The sequence below is a fragment of the Thamnophis sirtalis genome, unplaced genomic scaffold (assembly GCF_051295495.1).
Source record: "Thamnophis sirtalis isolate CommonGarterSnake01/CBP01778 unplaced genomic scaffold, rThaSir2_p1.2 scaffold_6, whole genome shotgun sequence".
In the NCBI taxonomy this organism is placed as follows: Eukaryota; Metazoa; Chordata; class Lepidosauria; order Squamata; family Natricidae; genus Thamnophis; species Thamnophis sirtalis.
Genome location: NW_028261386.1, coordinates 71,677,809 through 71,700,064, shown reverse-complemented (window position 1 = coordinate 71,700,064; position 22,256 = coordinate 71,677,809). Strand labels below are relative to the sequence as shown.

Below are 22,256 nucleotides of genomic sequence, written 5' to 3'. Positions count from 1 at the left end.
CAAAGACCACCTGAAAACTGAATTACACATTCACGAACATATTAATCTCCAAAGGATTCCAAAGAAAAACAATTACCAACCTAATCCAAAGGGAGACTCTCCCCAAAAACTGAGACACAGAACAGGACAACGGCATCGCCCTCCTCCCTTACATCAAAGGCACCACAGATAAAATCAGCAAAATTCTTCACAAACACAATATCAAGAAATGTAAATTAAAATAAGCGCACTGTTCCTAATTTATCTAAAAACAGACAATTGACATGAAGATATATGATTTTCCTTTCCCAAATTTGATGAATGGATTGTAAGGATTTGTTATCTTTTGATGAATGCCTGCATTAGTTTATTTTCCAATATCATTTTTTCTTATACAGGTTCGGAAATTTTTCAACGCTGTTCTACATGACGTCTTTAAGACATAAATTTAAAAAACCTTAATTAATAGCCAAGATGCAATGGAATATATCTAAGAAGGGGGAGGTGGTGTGATGGATTTCAGTAATGCAGCAGTTTCCCAAGAAGTAGGGAACGCATTCCGGGGGGGGGGGGGAGAGACAACACAGTTTGGAGATGGATCATGGAGGGAGGAAGAGATTGAGCATAGCTATTCCCTAGAATCTCCCAGGGTAAACTAATAGGTTAGGGGAGTATAAGTTTCGTCTGGCAAGATTCTGTCTATAGGACAGAAGAAAATAAAAACCTGAACTTTGGCTGGATTGTTGTTCTTGGTTGAAACCTGACACAGTACCATAATATGACTAAATAATTTAGAAAACTGTCTTTAATAACAATAATTTAATACAAGAAACATTCTTGAAACCAGTTTGACTAGTCCTTCTGGCAATAATATGGAAGCCATTTGCCACTATCTTTTTCCAAGACCTTCCAGTCTACTCTATATTCCTGGGATTTTCCAGTGGCTGCCCATCCAAGAGCTAATCACTTTCCATCCTGCTTAGTTTTTTTAGATTCACCAAACAATGCCCCCATCTATATCAGTAAGAAATTGTTTATCTCAAAAGAAGTTTGTAAGAGGCTTTCCATTGGGTATGTTATTCACAGTGGTTATTATATGCTGCAGAACATATTCAACAAATCATCTGGATAAAATAAAGGAAATAAATGTTCCTACTACTAAACAGTTGAGCATTCCATAACTGAGTACAATATCTTCTTTCTTTTGTGTCTGAGATGGAACTCTAAACAAAACATCACTGATATATTGTCTCTTTGATTAATAGATGAGAATTTGTTACATTGTAGTAACAGCTAATTTGTTAACTCTTGGAGATCTCAGATTTATATATGAGGATGGTGGCTCCTGGTTTATGGCAATATAAAACCATTTTGTCTGTTCCAAAGGCATAAAATAAGTCCCAAAGCTTATAGATCTTATGTGTGAAGAAATAGTTTATCTAAGCTGTTTTTAAAAACTGGCTGGAAAACAATTAAAAACCTTTACACATCAATCAACTTTTTACAGTGGAAGCATAATATAATATACAATTATGAAATTCAAGCTAATAGTTCTCATAATATACAATTATGAAATCCAGACTCATATATCTCTGTGGATAAACATTCATGGATCAAGATGTTCATAGATCATGAAGGGCATGTATCTTTTCCTCCCTTCTGACTTAACCTAGAAGCAATCAATAATTCAAATGCCATGTACTGCTGAAAGCAAAAATACTTACAAATGTTTCAAAGAAATCAGCTTACTGGTGGTATTCTATGCAATTAAATCCTTGTCACATAACTTTTAGGTGCCAGAAGAAAGACTGGGATAACTGGCATGTAGTTAATATGCTTCGCGTGCATTCTATGAGCAGGATATAGGCAGAAAATGCCCGAAATAATATTTGGAGAGTCTAAAGCAAATCAGCTTGTCAATATTTCTAAACTCTTTACATTACAAATTGCTCCAAAATAAGTTTAGAAATAGATGACAAACTTTATTTCTCTAATAATTTATTTAATGACTTGCCTGATTTTTCTTTACAAAAAGTATGCTTCTGAAAAATTTATTATCACTTGTTTATTGTATTTTTATTCCAACATTCCATCAAAGAATTGTCCCCCCTGTGACTCATTAGAGAAAGATTATATTTGTAAAATGTAAACACAGAAGTAATTCCAGTAGCAGCAGAAGGTACCCCTAACTGTGGCAACACAGAGAGAATGACTTATTTTGCAATTTTAAAAGTATGAATTGGCTCATAAAGGAGAATAGGATCTTTCAAATAAATTGGGTCCAAGTTATATATAACTATAGATCATAACCAACATTTTGACATGGCTCCAGGAACAAACTGCCAGCAGTGGAAGGGTATTAAGAAGGGAATTGCATATTCCTTTTAATCAGTTCTAGACATCAGTCTGGCTGCAGCATTTTGGAGTAGCTCTTTTCTGTTTCTGAGTACTTTTCTCAGACTGTTATGGTAGGTCAAAGGGCATATTACAATAGCATGTGTCATCATGGCCAAATCTGACATCTCCAAGAATGCATAGAATTAGTCACCATCCTTAATTGTGCCATCATCAGGGAATCCGAAAGGACCCACAAGCTCTGAGTTTTCACAGATAAAGTGTAGCTTACCCCAGCGTAGCTTGAAGCATCTCTGTATTATCCTCCCTATTTTTTCTCCCACCATAACCTTCTGAATCCTCATTCCAAGAACTGGTGTCTTACTACTTTGCTCAGTCCACAAGCTTGTACTGTATAGATATTCCTTATTTAGCAGCCACTACTGAACCTGGCAACTCAGTCAATAAACAAAGTGGTGATTAACTGAAATTGAGACTGTGTTTAGGATTATAGACCTGCGAAACACTCATAAATGTGAGTGTTGGTTGTAAAGTTACTTTTTCTTTACTATCACAACTGAAGAGTGATTGGCATTAAAGACCGTTATCTTCTTCAAATAATTCTGGTAATTTTTGAGGCAATTGTGCCTTTAGTGCAGATACAAAACTAGGCATGAAGATCTAAGGGACCTGACTACCATGGATGAGAAAAAGAGAATTACTCCAGCCTGCAAGCTTCTCATTTTTGGGAGAATCTGGTCAACCAAACGAATATGTAGTTAGGATTTTGCATGATCCAACCATTTCTACATTCTTATTTCTCTTTTTATATAAAATCTTCCTAAATTTGTGTACAAGCAATTGCTGTGGCCTCTGATAGAATATTTTGAAACACTTCTACAGCTTCATTACTAGAACTTTTGATCCAAGGACTGTTATATACTTCCATAAATGGAGTAGGTACTGGTGAATATTATTTTTTATATAAAGAATGCTTACATAATTTGGAACTCAGATTTTAAAATTTCCACCTATTTGTTTTACCAGCCTTAGAATTAGGAGCCAAAATGGACAAGGCCATCAATGGTATCAACCCCACAAAGTCAACTGTGACTGAGATCATAGCATACTACCATGATGTTAAATTAAACCAGTCAGCAGCACTGACAGAGACAATACAAAGTAAAGGAAATATAAATAGAAGGGAGAAAAAGTAGGGGGGGGGGAATCAAATACTCTAGAAGTAACCAACAGTATAGCATATTATACTATATAATTTAGGATTACAATATAGATAAATTACACAGATAGTATTTTAACTATTTTACCATACCCCCTCAAATATTGTTATAAAAAGAGACAGCAAGTAAGTAACCTGTTTAAAAAATTAACTTTTTACTATTCATAAATAGTAGTTAAACCAATTGATAGAAAAAACATAAGGATATAATACAGTTAACCTTTTATCCCACATATTTCATTTTACTATATTTAGACATTTGCTAGGAGTAATAAGCCATTATTGTTTTTAAAAATGTGCTAATGCTTATTTAAAAGGTAAGATTCTGTTGGTTTTCTTTTATAGAGTTGCCTCCAACTTCTTCCAGACTAATTTTTTTCCAAAACATTTGACTTGGACTTTTAATGATTTATAAAGATCTCCCATGTGTTACTTTCCTGTACTGCTTCTGTAGTTTGTAACCCTATATTGAAATGTTTTTCAGTTCAGACAATTGAAGACTTTTTAAGGATAAAAAAGTGCATTCCAGTTTGTTAAGTTCATTGCAATTTTTTTTAAAAAAATATATCACTTAAATTTGGGGGAGGGGAGTAATATAATGCCATTTTCATTCATAACAACAAAAACTAGAGTCAAGAATCAATTTATAGGGAAGTTATATTATATCATAAATAATATAAACTTGCATATTCAGTTATAATCAACAAAAATCCTGTGGTGTCTTAGAAGAAGAAATGCATTACACATGTTTTTGTAGATTACAATTTTTCCTCATAAGATACAATGCAACAAATAGTTAATCCTTAAGTAAAGTGGTTATGGAATTCTGCCAATTGGGATACATCAGTTTTTCCCTGTCCTTACATTTGTCTGACTTATATGGCACATACCATGCTCCCCAATCTCTCCTCCTGATGAATTTTTTTCTTTTATATTTGTCTTTCCCCAAGGTTTTATGACAGTTATTTTTCCAGTCACTGGCATTTCATCACATGACTAAGTTATGTTTTAATACAATATTTAGATTTTATTGGTGAGAATGTGTTTAAATTAAGGAACCTATGCAATATTCTCCATTTTTTTCCCAGTTTAATCTCATGCAAAGACAAATGTACACTGTTTATTTTTCATCATGTGCCTAAATAACCACACAATCTTTATTGGTTGTTTGTATGCTGTATTTAGGAAGCTGTGTCTCCAAAGCATAACTGCACTTGAGGAAGACAAAATGTCACAGAACAAACCTTTTGACTTTTATGTGACCCCACAATCATTCTTGCAATTTTGTACTCCCTAAATTATTTGATATCTAACAGGAACCATAAGATAATTTATGTTTGGGGATAAATTAAACAAGCAAAACTTATTTATTTGGAAATATTTATATGTTGCCTTATTTCTGAGGTGTTCTAAGCAGCTGTTTCCAAACTGGACTAACCAAACTTCATCAAATTGTGTAGAATTTCCATAACTTTGCAAATATCAAGTACTTCAAAGTGTGAACTCTTGCAAGAAAAATATATATTAAAAAGCACCTCTAAAGTGTAATAAAGGAAACACAGTAAACAGCAAAATGACTGGCTGTTACCTCAATGTTCTCAAATCCCAAAGTTTGATGCCATCACCTATGGCTGCTGTTAAAAAGAGATTGTAAGCTTCATGTGGTTGACAGCTAAAAGATGATCCCTGCAAGAAAAACAAACATCAGTTTCAAATTATAGTAGCAGGTATAGTTTAGAAAATATTTCCAATGCTGAAACTCCACAGAAGAACAGGTAATAATAAATAAAATAATAAAAACCAATACTGACAAAGGATCAGATTGTTCTTCAATGCAAATTTCATACAGAATTGTTAAATATAACTTTCATGGTACTCTATTTCTGCTCATTGATGCTTATCTTGTTACTATGGTTTAGAATGCATTTATAAATCATATGAATTCCTATTGATTTTATTCAAAATACAACTCTAGGAAAGTCAAAAACTGTTTTGGAGCCAAAGGAAATCACTTTATAAAACTGCTTCTTTTCCTAGACAAGCCACCATCTTAAGGCTTTACGTTTTTTTTGAATTTGTCTTTTGGTAGCCATTCTTTTGAGAATTGAAACAGGTTTTCATCAGCAAGATGAGTCAACTATGGTTCTGGAATTATGGAAAGCTCATTTATAGGCATCTATGTCTCTTCTTTGGAGACAATTTTACTTTGCAGTTGAATGAAAATAAACTTTTTTCTAAGTATATTTCAAACTATTTTACAATCTTTTTTCATTTAAGATAAATCTTTATTAGGAATTAATTGCTTTTCTAATTCTTTTCTGATTAAAATGAATCATATAAATATTTGAAGCATTAAACAACCATTGAAAGACCCAAAAAACCAGGTTATTATTTGCTTATTTATAACATTTCATTCTTTTTTTTAATCACAAAATAAGGCCCAAATGGGGAATGCTGATGGTACTGTGTTGAAAGAAAGGCAGAAAGACAAATTAAATTACAGATAGTTCTGGACTCACAACCATAATTGAACTTGCAATTACAGTTATAAACTGTGATAGTCATTAAGCAGATTAACAGGTGACCACACCCAATTTTATGATGTTTCCATGAATCTATGAAATCTCACAAATTCTTGTACAAGAAACCCAAATTTGTCAACAGATTTTGACATTTGTTTGACATCTCACGACTTTCCTGTTTTGCATAAAATCATGGAAGGTAAGATTTAATGATCTCCTAAGAATTGAGTTCCCCCTTTTTAAAAAAAAAATCAAGTTTCTGGGTCATCATGTGAGATTATATAAGGGCACACGACATCTACAAAGTTTGCCAATCCCTTGTTAAAATGAGATTAAGGTTAAACATGCTTTAAACTACAATTACAGCAGAGGTCTGAGATAAATTGACAATAATTCCTTGCATTCAAAAAAAACTGGAACATTTTTGAGGTCTGGGGATGATCAAAAAGCATCCAAGTTACATAGTTTTGGAACTATATTTATTACGGAACTTTACACAGAGTACCTTGTGGCTAATGCTAGACTAAGAAATGGGAACACTAAATTTATAATCCTGCTTAGGCTTGCTGGACTGTATTAAAAATGTCATTGTCTCTCATCCAAAACTCTGATTCAAAGGTCAATGTGTAGTCCAGTAGACAATAGGATGCCTCATTAACTTTATTAGTCAAAGAGGCAGGCACAGGAAGAATCTATGTGGTGGTTCTTTCTGAAAGTTCTCGCATCCTGAACACGCTCTTTCTAGACCAGAGATTTACAAAAGTAGCATTTCAAATGTAAATTGAATCTAAGTAAAGCATATTTCTTATTTTTATTAAACAGAAATCCATTGGCATTATTCTGGTACTATTCTGAAAGAGGAACTGATTGTTCAATCCCATATCATGATCTTCTTCAGAAGATTACAACACCCTTCAGTGATGATTTTGGGCAATCTTGGCCAAGAAGAGAAATATGAAGTGCCGCTACATAAGTAGAACGTGTGCTCTTAAAGCTGGATAAAGCGCTTAAATTTTCCACTAACCCTGAATTGAACGCCAAACACTGAATATGAACACTAGGTTAATACATCTTATGGTGTGGGAGAAATAACAAGGAGGCTAGGAAAGAAAACAAAGTAAAAGCAAAAGACAGGTCAGTTGACAATTTATCTCATAGAGGGCAACAAAGCCCAGATAGAAAAAAAAATTAAACAAAAGTATCATGACATATTCAAAGAGACTCCACATTAATTAACTTCCAGTTAAATGAAGCTAGGAAATTCCACTTACAGTTTCCAAGTTCCATATTTACAATTAAAAATACCTTTCTAAAATCTGGGTACTTATTGCTTCTTTGGTCTAGCCAGCTAAATGGAGCTTGAAATGATATCAGTGGACCATGGGGGGGGGGGGAACTTAACTAATTATATAATAAACAAACACCTGAAGCTGGATTACAGTAATTGTTTTTAGAACAAAATAGTTTTGGATTTTACATGTGGCAGTAGTGTAACAGAAAAAACCCAACGTATACCATGTATAAGACTAACAATTTTTTAGGCTAACAATTTGATAATTTTATATAATTTCCATTTATATTAGTTTATATTTTATTGTTTTTAAAATTATATATACAATTTCAAAAAAACAATAAAATATAAACTAACATAAAGGAAAATTATATAAAATTATCAAATTGTTAGCCTTAAAAATTGTTAATTTTGTTTGTGTGTGCGTGTGTCTCTAGAGACTTTCTGTCTCTAACAGCATCTCTTCCCAAAGCTTTCCCAAAGGTATTTGCTATATATATATATATATATATATATATATATATATATATATATATATATATATATATATATATATATATATATATATATATCCAAGTGTATGTGTATGTGTATGTGTATGTGTATGTGTATGTGTATATATGTGTATGTGTATGTGTATATATATATATATATATACACATACACATACACATACACATACACATATATATATATAGCCCAGGTTCAAATCCCAGTAAGGGTATGGCTAGCTGATGAGAGCTAAATAGCTTGAAATAGATCTATACTAGTCTCCCTTTATTTATTTATCAGCACAAATAAAAAAACACAAATATAACAAAGGCAACAGTAAAAAATATTGGGTTTCTGTCGTGATGGACTCTTGTGATGAGCCGAAGGACAGATGATGGAAGCAGTTAGCTTCCTCCCATAATTGGGGCTTACCAGGGGTTGTAAAAATCTAATATATATATATATATATATATATATATATATATATATATATATATATATATATATATATATATATATATATATATATATATATATTCTAAATATCCTCTTATATAATAGTATGTGCATCTGCTGGATTGCACCTTCATTTTCTGTCTCTAACAGCATCTCTTCCCAAAGCTTTCCCAAAGGTATTTGCTTAATACAGCCATGGTGTTTTGTTATAGCATTTCACTATAAAGATTGAATATATGTTGAAAAGGTTGATTTAAAATTGTAATCTTCAGTTTTTCATGAAAATAAGACCAATTTCGTTCTCCATGTGGATATATGTCCACAAATTTCAAAAGAAGCTCTGCTTAACTAACTTGAAGTCATTCTGCTGACGTTGGGAAATAAAACAGAGGAAAGGGCCAACATATAACAAACGATACTTGTACAGTTTCATACCATTAAGTGTTGTAACAGACCAGTCTCATAAAACAACATAAAAAACTATGCTAAAGTCATTTTAAGGAACTGTTTCAATGCTACAACAAAAAAGACATTGAAGATGGATGGTTGTCTGCAGCCTGACTAATGAGCTTAACAGCATAGTAAAGGATAAGTCAGATAATATCCAAGTGTGTCTGTATTCCTTAGACAATTGGCACATACTGCTAAAGCAACTCAATGTTAAAGTCTTTAGCCCAAAATTAAAAGATTTGGCTGATAAGCAACAAAATACAAAATTTCACCTGTACAACTTCTAATCCAAAGTTTGGTTCATGCTTTAGGCACATAAGGTTTTTTTTAAAAAAAAAAAATTAATAGAGCAGTCTCTTCCACTTTCTAAAACACTTAAATCAGAATCTCCCATAGCCTATGGCTTACTTGGATGAGTAGCTCCACAGTATACACTTAATCCATATATAGCAATAGCAATAGTGCTTAGACTTGGTTCACAGACAAAAGGGCGAAGGACAAAACCGCGCCCGACTAAACCGCGTCGCTGACGTCATCAACAGGGCGACAACAGCACGGAGACAGAAGCACGCTGTAAACCCTATTTTTTATTTTATTTTATTTTATTTTATTTATTATACATTTATAGGCCGCCCTTTTCCCTGAGGGGACTCAGGGCGGCTTACAATAAAAGGGGAAAGGGAGTGTAGGACAAATACAAAAAGAAGTGTGAACGAGAATAAATTAAACAATAAAACACAACATTCACTCGACATTCGGGAGGGGCGAACGTAAAAACTTATCCCCAGGCCTGACGGGCTAGCCAGATCTTGAGGGCTGTGCGGAAGGCCTGGACGTCGGAGCCGCAACAGAGAAGGCTCTCCTCCGAGTAGTCGCCAGTCGGCACTGACTGGCGGATGGAATACGGCTAACCCTAACCCTAAACTTAACCCCTAACCCTTAACCTAAACCTAACCCTTAACCTAACCCTAACCCTTAACCTAACCCTAAACCTAACCCTTACCTTAAATTGAATCGGCTTTCTTTCAACACGCTATTTAAAGCGCCCTTCTTTCTCCGTGCTGGCTATTGTCGCTGCATTGATGACGTCAGCGACGCGGTTTAGTCGGGCGCGGTTTTGTCATTCGCCCTTTTGACGGGTCACGCTTAGACTTATATATGATTTCACAGTACTTTACAGCCCTCTCTAAGCGGTTTACAGCATCAGCATATTGCCCCAACAATGTGGAAGAATCAATGTTGTCTGAGTCAACCTTCAACTGGTGAGACTCAAACTACCAAATCATGGCAGCCAGCAGTCAGGAGAAGTAGCCTGCAATGTTATGCTATTTCCTACTCAATCTTCTTCTGATATGAGAGGTTTTTTGCCAACTGAATCAATTGATTAAGTACCATGCATTTATTTTCATTGCAGAAATGGAATTAAATAAATTAACTGTAGCTTAGTTTGCAACGTACTATATCTTACAAAAAGAAGCCCTAATTTAGAATGTTTTAAAATAGCTGCATGTAAAATCTGTCCAAACAATCACCTTACAGTTAAAATCCCAAAGGAAAAAATATATAGTATATAGGAAAGGTACGTTGAGCTAATTTTAAAGACTGAGATGAAGAATAAGGAAAAGGGTAGTGTCTAAAATGAGTTATATAGTTAAAGACTTTGTCTGCAAAATAAGTACATTCTGGAATATGGTTACACCACCTATATCAGGTAAACTTTTTATATTGATGATGCTCTCAAAGAATTCTAGAAAACCAGCTAAACTGAACCAAACTGCACCAGATTTTTGAATTATTTAATTGATGCTGCTCGCAATATATTACACAAGGATTAGAGAGCTTTTTTATTAGATCATGGTAAAGAAAAAGGTACTTGCAAACATTGCAACCTAGCTTCTCAACAGTCAAAGGCTAATTTAGACAATATATATCAAATGTTTTGCTAATATATTTAAGAAGTCACATTACATCTACTCTACAAAAATTAAAATCATTAGATTTTGCTTTTGTTTTTATTTATTTACCACTCAGCTTCAAAAGCACCTAAGTCAGCACATTTCTGAAGTTGATGGAGTACAAATCTTTTGAATGGGAACAGTAACAGTGATTCATAAATCCTCATCTTCCAAGCTTCTGTTAGTAATCTCTTGTAACCTAGTTTGCAAAGTGGCAGATTAGGGCACAATTTCAGATTTATATTGTGATGTCACAAATCCTGATTTGAGGTTACGTCATGAAAATCATTACTTTTAGGTTTCCTTATATCACAGAGATTCACAGAATCCTGAAGCCATAATTAAGATTTTAAAGGCAATCTTCTGAATTAAATGTCAACGACCCTAAAGCTGATCCTATGTTGATTGACTCATGTACTTACTGGAACTCAATACTATTCCTCTATTTAAGTATTGATCATTTTTGGTGTGACTCTATAAATATATAAAATGTTACTATGGTGCAAGTATATAAACATGATCTGTGTGTACATATTTATAATTTACTAGTTGACAGCAGGAAACTTGTCATGTCAGTGAATAGTCTGGAATAGTAGTTAAAACTTACATGCATACATTTACTGAACATAAAACGCTGCAGGATACTAATGTTTCTTTAAGTAAAACATTATTCATGGGATGGAAAACTTAAGAACAATCAGTTCGAATCTATAAAATTGAATGTCTTCTAATGAAGTTTTACCACAAGGGAAATTAGTGGTTCTGTTATGCATCTTGCCAAATCATACTTTATGTACAATGTCATACTGTCTAAACATGCTGTCAGCCTCTGTTTCGCTATTTGCTTTTGGCTGCCATTGACACGGGGAGGGGGGGGCTGGTATTTGGGAAGGGAAGTTTTAAGTACAGGAGAGATTGTAAAAGGGGAGTTTTGTTCTCACTATCTACTGTGCATGCTGGAGATAGTGATTGGGGTGGCCAAGGCCAACAGTCCTGCATACCAATCTGATGATGCTCTTTGAAGATGGAACTCACATGACACCTGAGGGATTTGAAGATTGGACTGTAGGATGGGGTTACCGGGGGAAGGGAGTTGGGTCACATATTGATATGCATGATTTCGCCCGCTTCTGCCTCAGATCTTGCTTTGCTTAGCTGCTACTCTGCGAAATGGAGTTAAGTGGTTTCTTTCTTGGTTGCTGAGGAGGCTGGCTTGACATTAAGCAAGATCTCACTTTTGCACTCATCCCGGAGCTAACACCTTCCGAGGGGAGTGTAAATAAAACCAAAACCTTCAAAGGAATGTCCTACCCAGACAGCGACCAGGAGGATGACATGGGGGCAGTTGCATCCTCGTGTCCCTTGCAGATGGAGCGGATGGCGGATCTGAATTTGGAGGAATGATCCGTACGTCCCAGGTGATCATTGGGAGTGGGACAGAAGTATGATCCTGAGGAAATTCCGGCTGGAGTTACCACAAGGCGATATCGGTGGCTGGCAGCTGCTTGGCAGGACGCCGATGAGGAGAACCTTATGATGTCCCATGCTATGAAACTCTTTCAAAATGCTTGGGAGAGGCAACATTTACGCGAGAGCATTCCCGAAAGAGAAGCTGATCTCCCAGACCTAAAGGAGAGAACTGTAGAAGCCCTGTTCTGCCTAAGGGGGGGCCTGGGGGCAGACAGTGGAGCTCATCAGGATGGAGAAGGCCCAGTGGCGGCGGCAGCAGCCACGAGAGCCCTTCCAAGAGGGGGAGGGGCCCCCCGCAGACGCCGGATGGTGTTCCTCAGCTTGGTGTGAAATTTGGTGAAGACTCAAAGGAACTAGGTTTTTGCCTGGTCCAAGTCTGGAATTTCATGCAACAGTTCAGAGAGGATCTCCCCACAGAAGCCAAGGTAAGAGTTGTTACCATGGTGCAGGAGAACAAGGCAGTGGCATGGATGGTTGCCCTGCATAATGATGACTCCCCTCTACTGAGAGACTATAATAGGTTTATAGCCACCCTGAGGAAATGCTTTGATGATCCGCTCATGGGCAGAAGGCCAGAACCAGAATGAAAACTCTTACCATTTATATGCGGGAATGGTCAGAAGAGACTTTAATGGACAGTTTTATGGATGGCTTACACAAAGATATATACCAGAACGGTGTAAACAGGGGGGGGGGGCATAACTTGCAAAGCTGGTACGAATTGGCAACAGATGTGGAGATTGATCTAGCCAGAGACAAGTACCACAAAGACAGTGAGAAAGAGAAAGCTTTATACTAACGTGGAATAAATCAGCACATATGAAGGAGGTATTGAAAGTATTGTTTAGACTCAGTTCCCTTCACATGACAGTTACATGACCTATTATGGTAATGACACTGCTATCATTCTCTCTGTGACAAATATCTAAGATTATGATGTAGTTTATAGTGTAAGAATAAAAAAACAAGTCTAAATTATAAAGCAATTAGAAAAAATATATTTAATTTTTTTCTTAATGTTCTTAAAAATTGAATTATATCTGAATACTAGGAAATAGATATATAATTAAAACCAAGAGCACCTGCCTCCTAACAATAGTGTTGAAGACTGGCATGCAAATCAGTGAGCAAATTAATTGTAAGAAACATACAAAAGGAATACATTTACCAATGGAGCATAAAATAATTTATCTAATATTTCAGAAGGCTAAATACACGGGGGTGGAACTCACTGGTGGATCTGCAGTTTTCTAGTTACATCTGTGCAACAGAGCTTCTTTCTAAAATCCATCGTATGCTAAGAGAACAGCCGGCAGTAGCTTTTGCAACTCACTGGAATTTCAAACATGCTTTATGGGTGTTTGTTTAATGAAAAATAATGGTGCACAAATGTATGGTACCTCAGCATGAAGCAACAGACTTTCTGGATCCAAAATAGAGCATCTATTGAAACTTTCCTGATTTAATTCATAATATTCCAAAACAAATTTAAAAAACACGCATGTGTCAAACATACCACAATATTGTGTACAACTTTTGCTTTGGAGTATTCACAAAGACAAAACATTTGACAAAACAGATGTCAAATAACTGAGTTGAGCAACACTGAGCAACATTTGGTAGGATTGCAATATTCAGACTGTACTTTAGGCAATAATATTGAATGCATATCTACATTCCATGTAACTAAACTACCCCAGACATGCATATTGAAAAACTCCAGAGATATTATGATTTCCATAAGCACAAAAGTGCATTTACAAAAGAAAGGGAGAATACAGAGGGAGAATAGGACAATATAATTATTTCAGTGAACAATCAATATAACCAGCATGGTGGAGGTGGCTCATCAAGTAACAACAGTTCCCATCTCTTTCCACTCCCCCCCCCCACATGTGATTTTAATGTTTGGTTTTCATTTATTTATGATTTAATGAATATGTATAAATGCATTTTTTTTATTTAGAAATTTTACATTGCTGTCTACTCACACATGGTGACTCAAGGTGGCTTACAAGGATGTAAGAATACATATAAAACAAATAAAAATAATATAAAGAAATATAATAAAATAATAAAACAATAATTACCCACTTCATGGCAACACAAATTTATACTAGCCATTTAATGGGCTCCATCCTGCTCTGAGTTCCCCAAGCACACTGACAGGACCACATCTTCAGGGCCTTCCGAAAGAGTGTTAGAATGGGGGCCAGTCTAATATCTGGAGGGATGATGTTCCAATGAGAGGGAGCCACCACGTTGAAGGCCCTTCTTTTGGGTCCCGCCAGATCCCCTCCTTAGGGGACAGGATCCACTACATTCCTTTCCTTCCTGCTGTAGTGGGTTGGATAGATGTGACTGACAGTCTCTCAAATAATCTGGTTCCCAAGCCATGAAGGGCTTTGTAGATGACAACCAGCACCTTGAATTCCACCTGGAAGCAAATTGGCAACCAATGGAGTTCTTGCAAGAGAGGTGATACAAGTGCACACACCAAGATCTGCACAAAACCATGCAGGCCGCTGCATTTTGCACCAACTGGAGCTTCCGGATGCTTTTCAGGGGCAGCCCCTGGTAGAGCGTGTAGTCAAAACGGGAAGTGACTAGGGCATGAGTGACTGTGAGTAGGGATTGATGGTTCCTTATGATTGTAAGCTTCCCAGAGTTACCCTCTGGGAAAATGGGTGGCTAATAAATTTTGTAAATACATACATACATACATACATACATACATACATACATACATACATAATCATACATAACATACATACATACATACATACATACATACCCCATGGAATGCTAACTGATTTTCAAGGAAAGTTAAAATGAGAATTGAGAGAAGTCAAAAGTAGTATCTAGCGGTAGGAAAAACACAATTGGGCTACCTGAACCTCTATATAGGAACTTTTCTGTACTGCAAGATTTTGTTGAAGATGCCATATATTCAAATTGAAAATAGAAGCCGGCTTCAGTTCTCCAACCCATAGCACAAGTTACCTTCAAAGAAGTCACAGAACCTTGAATGTCTATAACTGCTTCACAAGCAGATCCAGAAGAGCAAAACTAACATGAATTATTTGCCTAGATATTCCATCCAATGTAGCAGACATTTTCCCAACCAAGATAAAGGCATCAAAATATAAATCACGTTAATCTTTGCAAAGTTTGAAATTATTTCATTATTAGTTTGTTCATATGTGTACTTTATTCATTTGTACTTTGGGAAATATTGTAAATATAAACCAAGATTGTGCCTACCTTATTTTGGCAAATCTGGTGAACTGATCTAGAATGAGCATCTCTTATCACAGCTGCACTGCAGCCCACGTTGAGGTCAAATATTTCTAGTGCTCGGTTACTCCCAGCTACCAATACAATATCTGCAATTTCTGTTAAGTTAAAGTTCCATTAGATAAATTATATGTTACAAGTACAGCAGTCAGCAATTCTAGGCTTTCATTTGTCAGGAAAAATATATCCTGCATTTAAATAACTTAGAATAGGGATATCAAGCTTTTAACAGAACAGGAGAGATAGTGACATGGAGTTCCCAGTCAATTACGGTAACTGTCTTGCTTAGCAACAGAAAATTTATGCTCAATTGTGGTTGTAAGACAAGGACTACCTATGTTACAATAAAGAATTATCATTAAAGAACTAATGCCTTTTGCAAAACAAGAACAATAATAATGCTAAGAGGATACAGGAATAGAAATCATTCACTGCTGAAAGGCTAGTAATTTCCACTGTAGACGCCATTGGAAATTTCTGTATTGATTTGCAAATACTCTTCGTTCTATATCTGCAGAAATAAATCATATAAACATGTCTCTTGTACAGTCATGAAGCAAAAGAGAAAACAAAATCCATATTTACTCCAACCCATATTTCAAAGCTTTTGTTTTAGCATCTTTTTTTTTAATTCTTGCCTTTTCTACTTTGGGAAGATAGAGGATCCAAATATTTAGCCAAAAAGTAAATATTTTATTAAAATATACTTTCTGTTATTGTTAAAAAAGAACTGCAGATCTTTGTTTTCCATATTTTTATTAACACACATTAGGTGCTGCATTAAGTTACATATACATTTTTCCTTTAATCTATGAAAATAATAAGTATGTTCTATCTAACAAAGATCTGCAAAGCTTAAGAATTATGCATATATCCCAATAGCAAAAGTTCCTTCCCTGCACAGTGGAAAATATTGTTTTCCTAGACTTATACTGGGACAATTGACAAAGAATTTCAGTTCATCCTGTGCAATATGTGCAACCTCAGCTTGAGAGTTAAAATGTCAAATTCTTCTGTTCCACTCTGTGCACTTGTATTATATGCTGGGTCCTGTCCAACATGATGTGAATGGCTCTCAGCTTATGCAATGGGGATTGTCATCCCATCTACAGTAAGATTTTCCCCTAGAGTTTGCTTTTAAGGCAGCATTTTTTTAAAAAATTAATAGCAATAGAGTTGCCAAAATAAATGGGTGGGTTTTCCCTCCAATGAACTACCTGCACGAGACTTCTGAACCTGGCAGAGAGGGGAAAGTGGGAGGGAGAGATTTTGACTGTTTTTAAATCAGTGATTGAACCCTGAATCAGGAGTCTGTGCTGTGGAATCTACAATATAGTAAAACTGCTATTTATTTTGATTTTATTCTGTAATGCAAATTGTAGGTCTAAACTGCTTGGTCTAGGTGAGGAATGCAGCAGGGCATAACAAGTTCAAGTTCCTCTGTTTTTATGCTACGGAACCTGTCTATTCATGTGGTAATCACACTTTATTTATTAAGTTTTAAACAGGGGTGAAATCCAGCAAGTTCTGACAGGGTCTGGAGAACCAGAAGGGGAAATTTTGAATAGTTCGGAGAACCGGCAAATGCCACCTCTGGCTAGCCCCAGAGTGGGGTGGGAATGGAGATTTTACAGTATTCTTCCCCTGACACACTCACCAAGCAATGCCCACAGAACTGGTAGTAAAAGAATTTGAATTTCACCACTGGTTTTAAAGTATTGTAAAATACAAAATACAAAAGTAAATAAGGGGACAATGGGGGAGAAGCGGAAAAGGGGAAGAAAAGTGAGGAAAGATAGGGAAAGAAAATGAAAAAGAAGCATTGACTTCCGCTGCTCTCTGTTACAGTAGAATAAGGCATTGACAACAGATCACAGCTTTTTGCTTTTCCATAATAGTGTGAACAAGTCATGTCTATAAAGATCTATCAATCTAATCCAGTGGTAGTCAACCTGGTCCCTACCGCCCACTAGTGGGTGTTCCAGCTTTCATGGTAGGCGGTAGGGGTTTGCTGTAACTCTGCTTTATAAATTTTATAAAGTTACTTCCCTACTTTATAAATCACCATTACTGTGGAACCGGTGGGCGGTTAGAAAATTTTACTACTAATAGAGATACAAAAGTGGGCGGTAGGTATAAAAAGGTGGACTACCCCTGATCTAATCTGTAAAACCAAAAATAAAAGTTTCATTCTTTTCCACATCAAACAAGAAGTTCAGAAGTGGTTTCCATGTGGAAATAAAAGTACTTATGTTCTTTTCTTTAATCAAGGTAGTCATGAATCTGCAATAAAGTAAAACTGCAGTAAAACAAGTTCAAGTCCCTCTGTTTTCATGCTAGGGAACCTATACACTCATTTCCTAATTTATAGGGGGGAAAGTCAATAGTAAAACTATGAAGTTCAGTCTGATGTTATTTAGCACACACCTAACTATGATGGTGTGAATGAGCCATCACAATTGAAACCACTTCGCAAAGAACAAGTTTAATATAAGAGATTTAACACATTACTCATGCTTCTATGTTCCACTTTTTTTTTCATTTCATCTTTTTTCCCAATTTGACTCACCAGAGAGAAGAAATGATAGAAATAGCACAGTGATACATACATGGAAGAAATGAGGGAGATTGATGTCACATAAAAGTTTAATAATGTAATGTAATAGCTTCGTTCTTAGTTTTCCCTGTACTATGATTCCATCTATCAAATGGGAAATGGCTTAGTTTATAAAATCAATCATTCCCATTTTCTTTCATTACTGGTACTTCTCTTTTTCAGTTAAAATAATAAAGAAATATCTTTACTTGACTTTTTAAATTTATTAATCAATTAATACTGTTTAGTAATGCTCAAATATGTACATGTACAACACTGATTTCTAAAACTATTTTGAAATAGCATATTTTTATCCAAAAGACGCCAGATTTAATTTTTCTTCTTTTCTGATATTTATGTACCAATATCATACCAAGTTAGCCTTAAAAGTTTTTTTTATGTTTAAGAATGATTATTTACTTTAAAAAATAGTAGCTATAACTGATTATTCTATCAAACTGCAGCAATGTTATGCATCCTTCTGCAGAGGGATGCAGATATATTATATCTATATATAACATAATATATATTACTTATAATCTATATGTAATAATTATTTTTATTAGTGGCAAATTTGTCATGTTATACAAGTAGTATCTACATAACATTTTGCAGCATGCACAATGAATACTTAATATCAATACAACCTTAAAAGCTAAAACAAATCTATATAACCAATATTTCTGTTTCTGAAAGCTAGTGCATAAGAAATCTCATATTTTATGATTTTTTGCACTAATAGTGGTGTTTCTCTACTGTTTAAAGAATTATTGAATGGCTTGCACACATAAACAAAACAGCACAGTATTGCATTTAAGGTTAATGCTACTTTAAATGCAATCATATACATTTACATACCGTTTTATCTCATCTTTACTGGTGTCAAGATAGTATCTTAATAAATAAAATTCTGCTCCACAGGACAGTAATATGAATGTATCTATATAATAGAACTGGGCTGATCGGACAGATTTGTGAAATATTTCCTTTCCCTGAAATTAAAAGAACAAAATACATATCATACATCCTGTAATTCTCATTGATAAAACACAGGTAGCTTATTTATAGACTATTGCCATCTAGTTTATTTTTCAAACTGAATTATTTTTTTATTCACCAATCTTAATTTATCTTACATTGTTCTTCAATGCATTTAAAACAACATTTATCAATATTATGAAATTCCAACTCCAATAGATTTAACCAATACACCAACAAATATTGTTTTATTGGCTTTGTTTTCTGGTTTATTTATAATTTACTGCATTTATATCCCACCACAATCAATTCAACTCATGATGAGGGATGGAAGAATTTGGTTACATATTTTTACTCATACCAAGAAATATTTTTTCCCTGTTTTGTTTGTTTATTGCTTGCTTTTGCCTTGCAATTAGTAATTTAAGGAGACAGAGAAACCGAAATTATTAAATAAGTTGCACTAAAAAGGTTGAGTAAACAAACCAAATAGAGGAAAGAATGCCATGTTAATTGCATTGCATGTGCATTGTTTCCATGTCCACATTAGATGATTGTTATTCTGATTTTCTTTTAATAGTAGAAATACAGAATGACCACATGAACAAAAATGTCAAAAAAATAATAATTCTCAGCATTGACTGGCGAGTTCCTCCTTCCAAAATTTAACTGTGACTTCCTCCAACTCAAAATCTGAACTTATAAGAACATGAATATATATTTCTGATGATAAAGCCTCATCGTAACCCAAAATAATACCAAGATTTGTTTGAGAGGAAAGCATTTATTTATAGGATTTAGGCATTTTCTGTTTTTATAAGACTGCAGACCTATAATCCAAAAGAACCGAAAAATTCCAAATACCATCATCTGAGGAGTATAGAATGAAACAAGGCCATGTTCCGCCATGTTCCAGTTAGCTGGACAAGTTTGCAGACTTGCATGGAGGGGAAACGTTTGGCAGGCTGTGGGAATGAACCTCTGCTTCTGCAGCTGCCAGAGGATTTATCCTGTGACCCCATGACCCTGAGGACATAGACAACTCCCCAAGTGGGCCTCAACAACTCTCTAAAAGAATGCAAATGACCAGCTGTCTGCAAGGAATATAAATCCTTCCATTTCCCACTATCCAGTCAGAGCTGAAGAAGCTTCTTGGAAGTGAAGTGAAACGTCTTCAAAGAAAAACAAGAAAGTCCAGTTGCCTCTTGAAAAAGCAGCTTTGGAACACTGATAAATGTCTGCACTTCTCAACAGCAATAGATAAGCATCCAGTCTTCTGCCTTTGGAGAAACACTTCCATTGTTACAATGCCTTGGCCTTGATCAAGGTCAATTTGGAAAAGAAAATCTGTTTTGAACCTTAGAAAGATTATGAGGAATCACACTGCAGGTGGTCCCAGTGAGGTATGCAAGATTCATATCCACTAATCTCTCCTAAGCCCAAGAATTGCAAGAAAAAGAAATTGGCATCATGAGCATAACTAAAATGTGAAATGTCACTGATTTCTTTTTCAAAAAACAAAACAAAAAAGCAAACCCTTCATTATTAAGGTATTAATGTTCCAATTAATATTCCAATTCTATGCGATTAATATGATTTTGGTAGTCAAAGGGAATACAGAGTATCCCAAATCTATTTCACTTAAAAAGCTTAATTACCAGACATAAAGCAGGTTCTGCGCTGCTAACTGACCAGATCTTTAATGTTCTGTCTTCAGAAGATGAAACAAGCCAATTGTTGTCATGGCTCCAACCTACTGAGGTAATGGCGCCATCGTGTCCTAATAAAAATAAATGCATTTAAAAATGATCATAAATTCTTCAGAAATCACAAAGTAAAATCTCATATTAATCAGCTATACTTCTGTTGGAAAAACAGGATATTGCACTATTCTTTTCCTCGCCTCTCTCTGAAACTGTAGAATGTTCTGAAGCACCAAAAAAGAGTATCTAGCAATTACACTCCTGGATACAATCCAAAGTATTTTTATACAGAAATACTGATGTTCCCTTGTGCATACTCATAAATTCACATAGAGACTTCCTAACAAGGCTATCTGTGGGGCAATGAGGACAAATATCAAATGGCAACTAGGATGATCAAATAATATCAGTACCCAACTTGATGCTTTTTTAAATTTTATTTTCATAGACCACATTTCAAACAGGGGGACTTGAAAAGCAAACTTTTTAAAAGAAAAATAAACATGTACAGAGCTAGGGGTTTAATTCTGGGCAGATAATTTTCAATGTCCAGGATAGGAAACATACATTTTGTAATGCATTTTGGGGGTGGGGGGGAGATGGGCAGCCAGGGAATACAGTGGATAAAGTAAAAATGATGTTAGGTAGGTTTAGGTAGTTATTTGTTTTTTCCCCCCTTTTCTAAGTATGAAGCCTAGAATTTACAGATGTCTGTTTTGTTCACCAACTAAAGTCAGTGGAAAACTGTACAGGTAATATTCACTTAACAACCATTCAATTAGTGACTATTCAAGTTATAATGGCACTGAAAAAAGTTACTTGCAACTGGTTACCTGCAACTTATGACTGTGTTCCCCACAGTCACATTGCTATGAGCCAACTCTTGGTAATCTGTAACAATTGCAGCAGGGGTGGGCACTACTGCCGGTTCGCTCGTGTGGCGGCTGTGAGCTCATGCACACTTGATGCACACTGCATGCGCATGCGCATTGCAATTAAAATTGTTCTGCACATGCGCAAAACTGAGAAACAAGATGGTGCCACCTATGGCACCACCCGGAGAACCGGTTGAGGGGTGTGGCAGACCTGGGTCACTGCCAGTTCCAGTGACCCAGACCGCCAAACCATTACCGGGTCAGCCCAACCAGGTCGAACTGGTAGGAACCCACCACTGAGTTGCAGCATCTGCAGTCATATGTTTGTCATATGTGACCTTTGCAGCCAATGTTTGACAAGCAAAGTGATGATAAAGCCAGCAGAGGGTCACAAGTCATAGTCACATGGTGTCTTGTTTAATAATTGTGGATGGTTTGCTTAATAACCATGGCAAAAAGACTATAAAATTGGGAACAGTCCACATGATGCCTCACTTAATGACTGCACTGCTTAAAAATGTATTTTTTAAAGTCATTCTCCTTATCCTATAAATTGAGGACTACCCTGTATTTCCATTTACAGGTTCTTTTCTGATAAACTTAAGTGGCACAATTTCA

General features: G+C 35.4%; 1 protein-coding gene across 1 annotated transcript in view; it reads right to left on the bottom strand.

Annotated features, from left to right (window-relative positions):
• Window positions 1-22,256, bottom strand: part of WDR27 (WD repeat domain 27) — a 68,822-nt gene that overhangs the window by 27,000 nt on the left and 19,566 nt on the right. The window contains exons 17-21 of the mRNA XM_087718138.1: window positions 20,719-20,840; window positions 18,941-19,074; window positions 15,900-15,997; window positions 15,454-15,575; window positions 5,142-5,239 (exon numbers count right to left, since the gene is read on the bottom strand). Coding sequence (XP_087574264.1) covers window positions 5,142-5,239; window positions 15,454-15,575; window positions 15,900-15,997; window positions 18,941-19,074; window positions 20,719-20,840 — 574 coding nt within the window. The remainder of the gene's footprint in view (window positions 1-5,141; window positions 5,240-15,453; window positions 15,576-15,899; window positions 15,998-18,940; window positions 19,075-20,718; window positions 20,841-22,256) is intronic.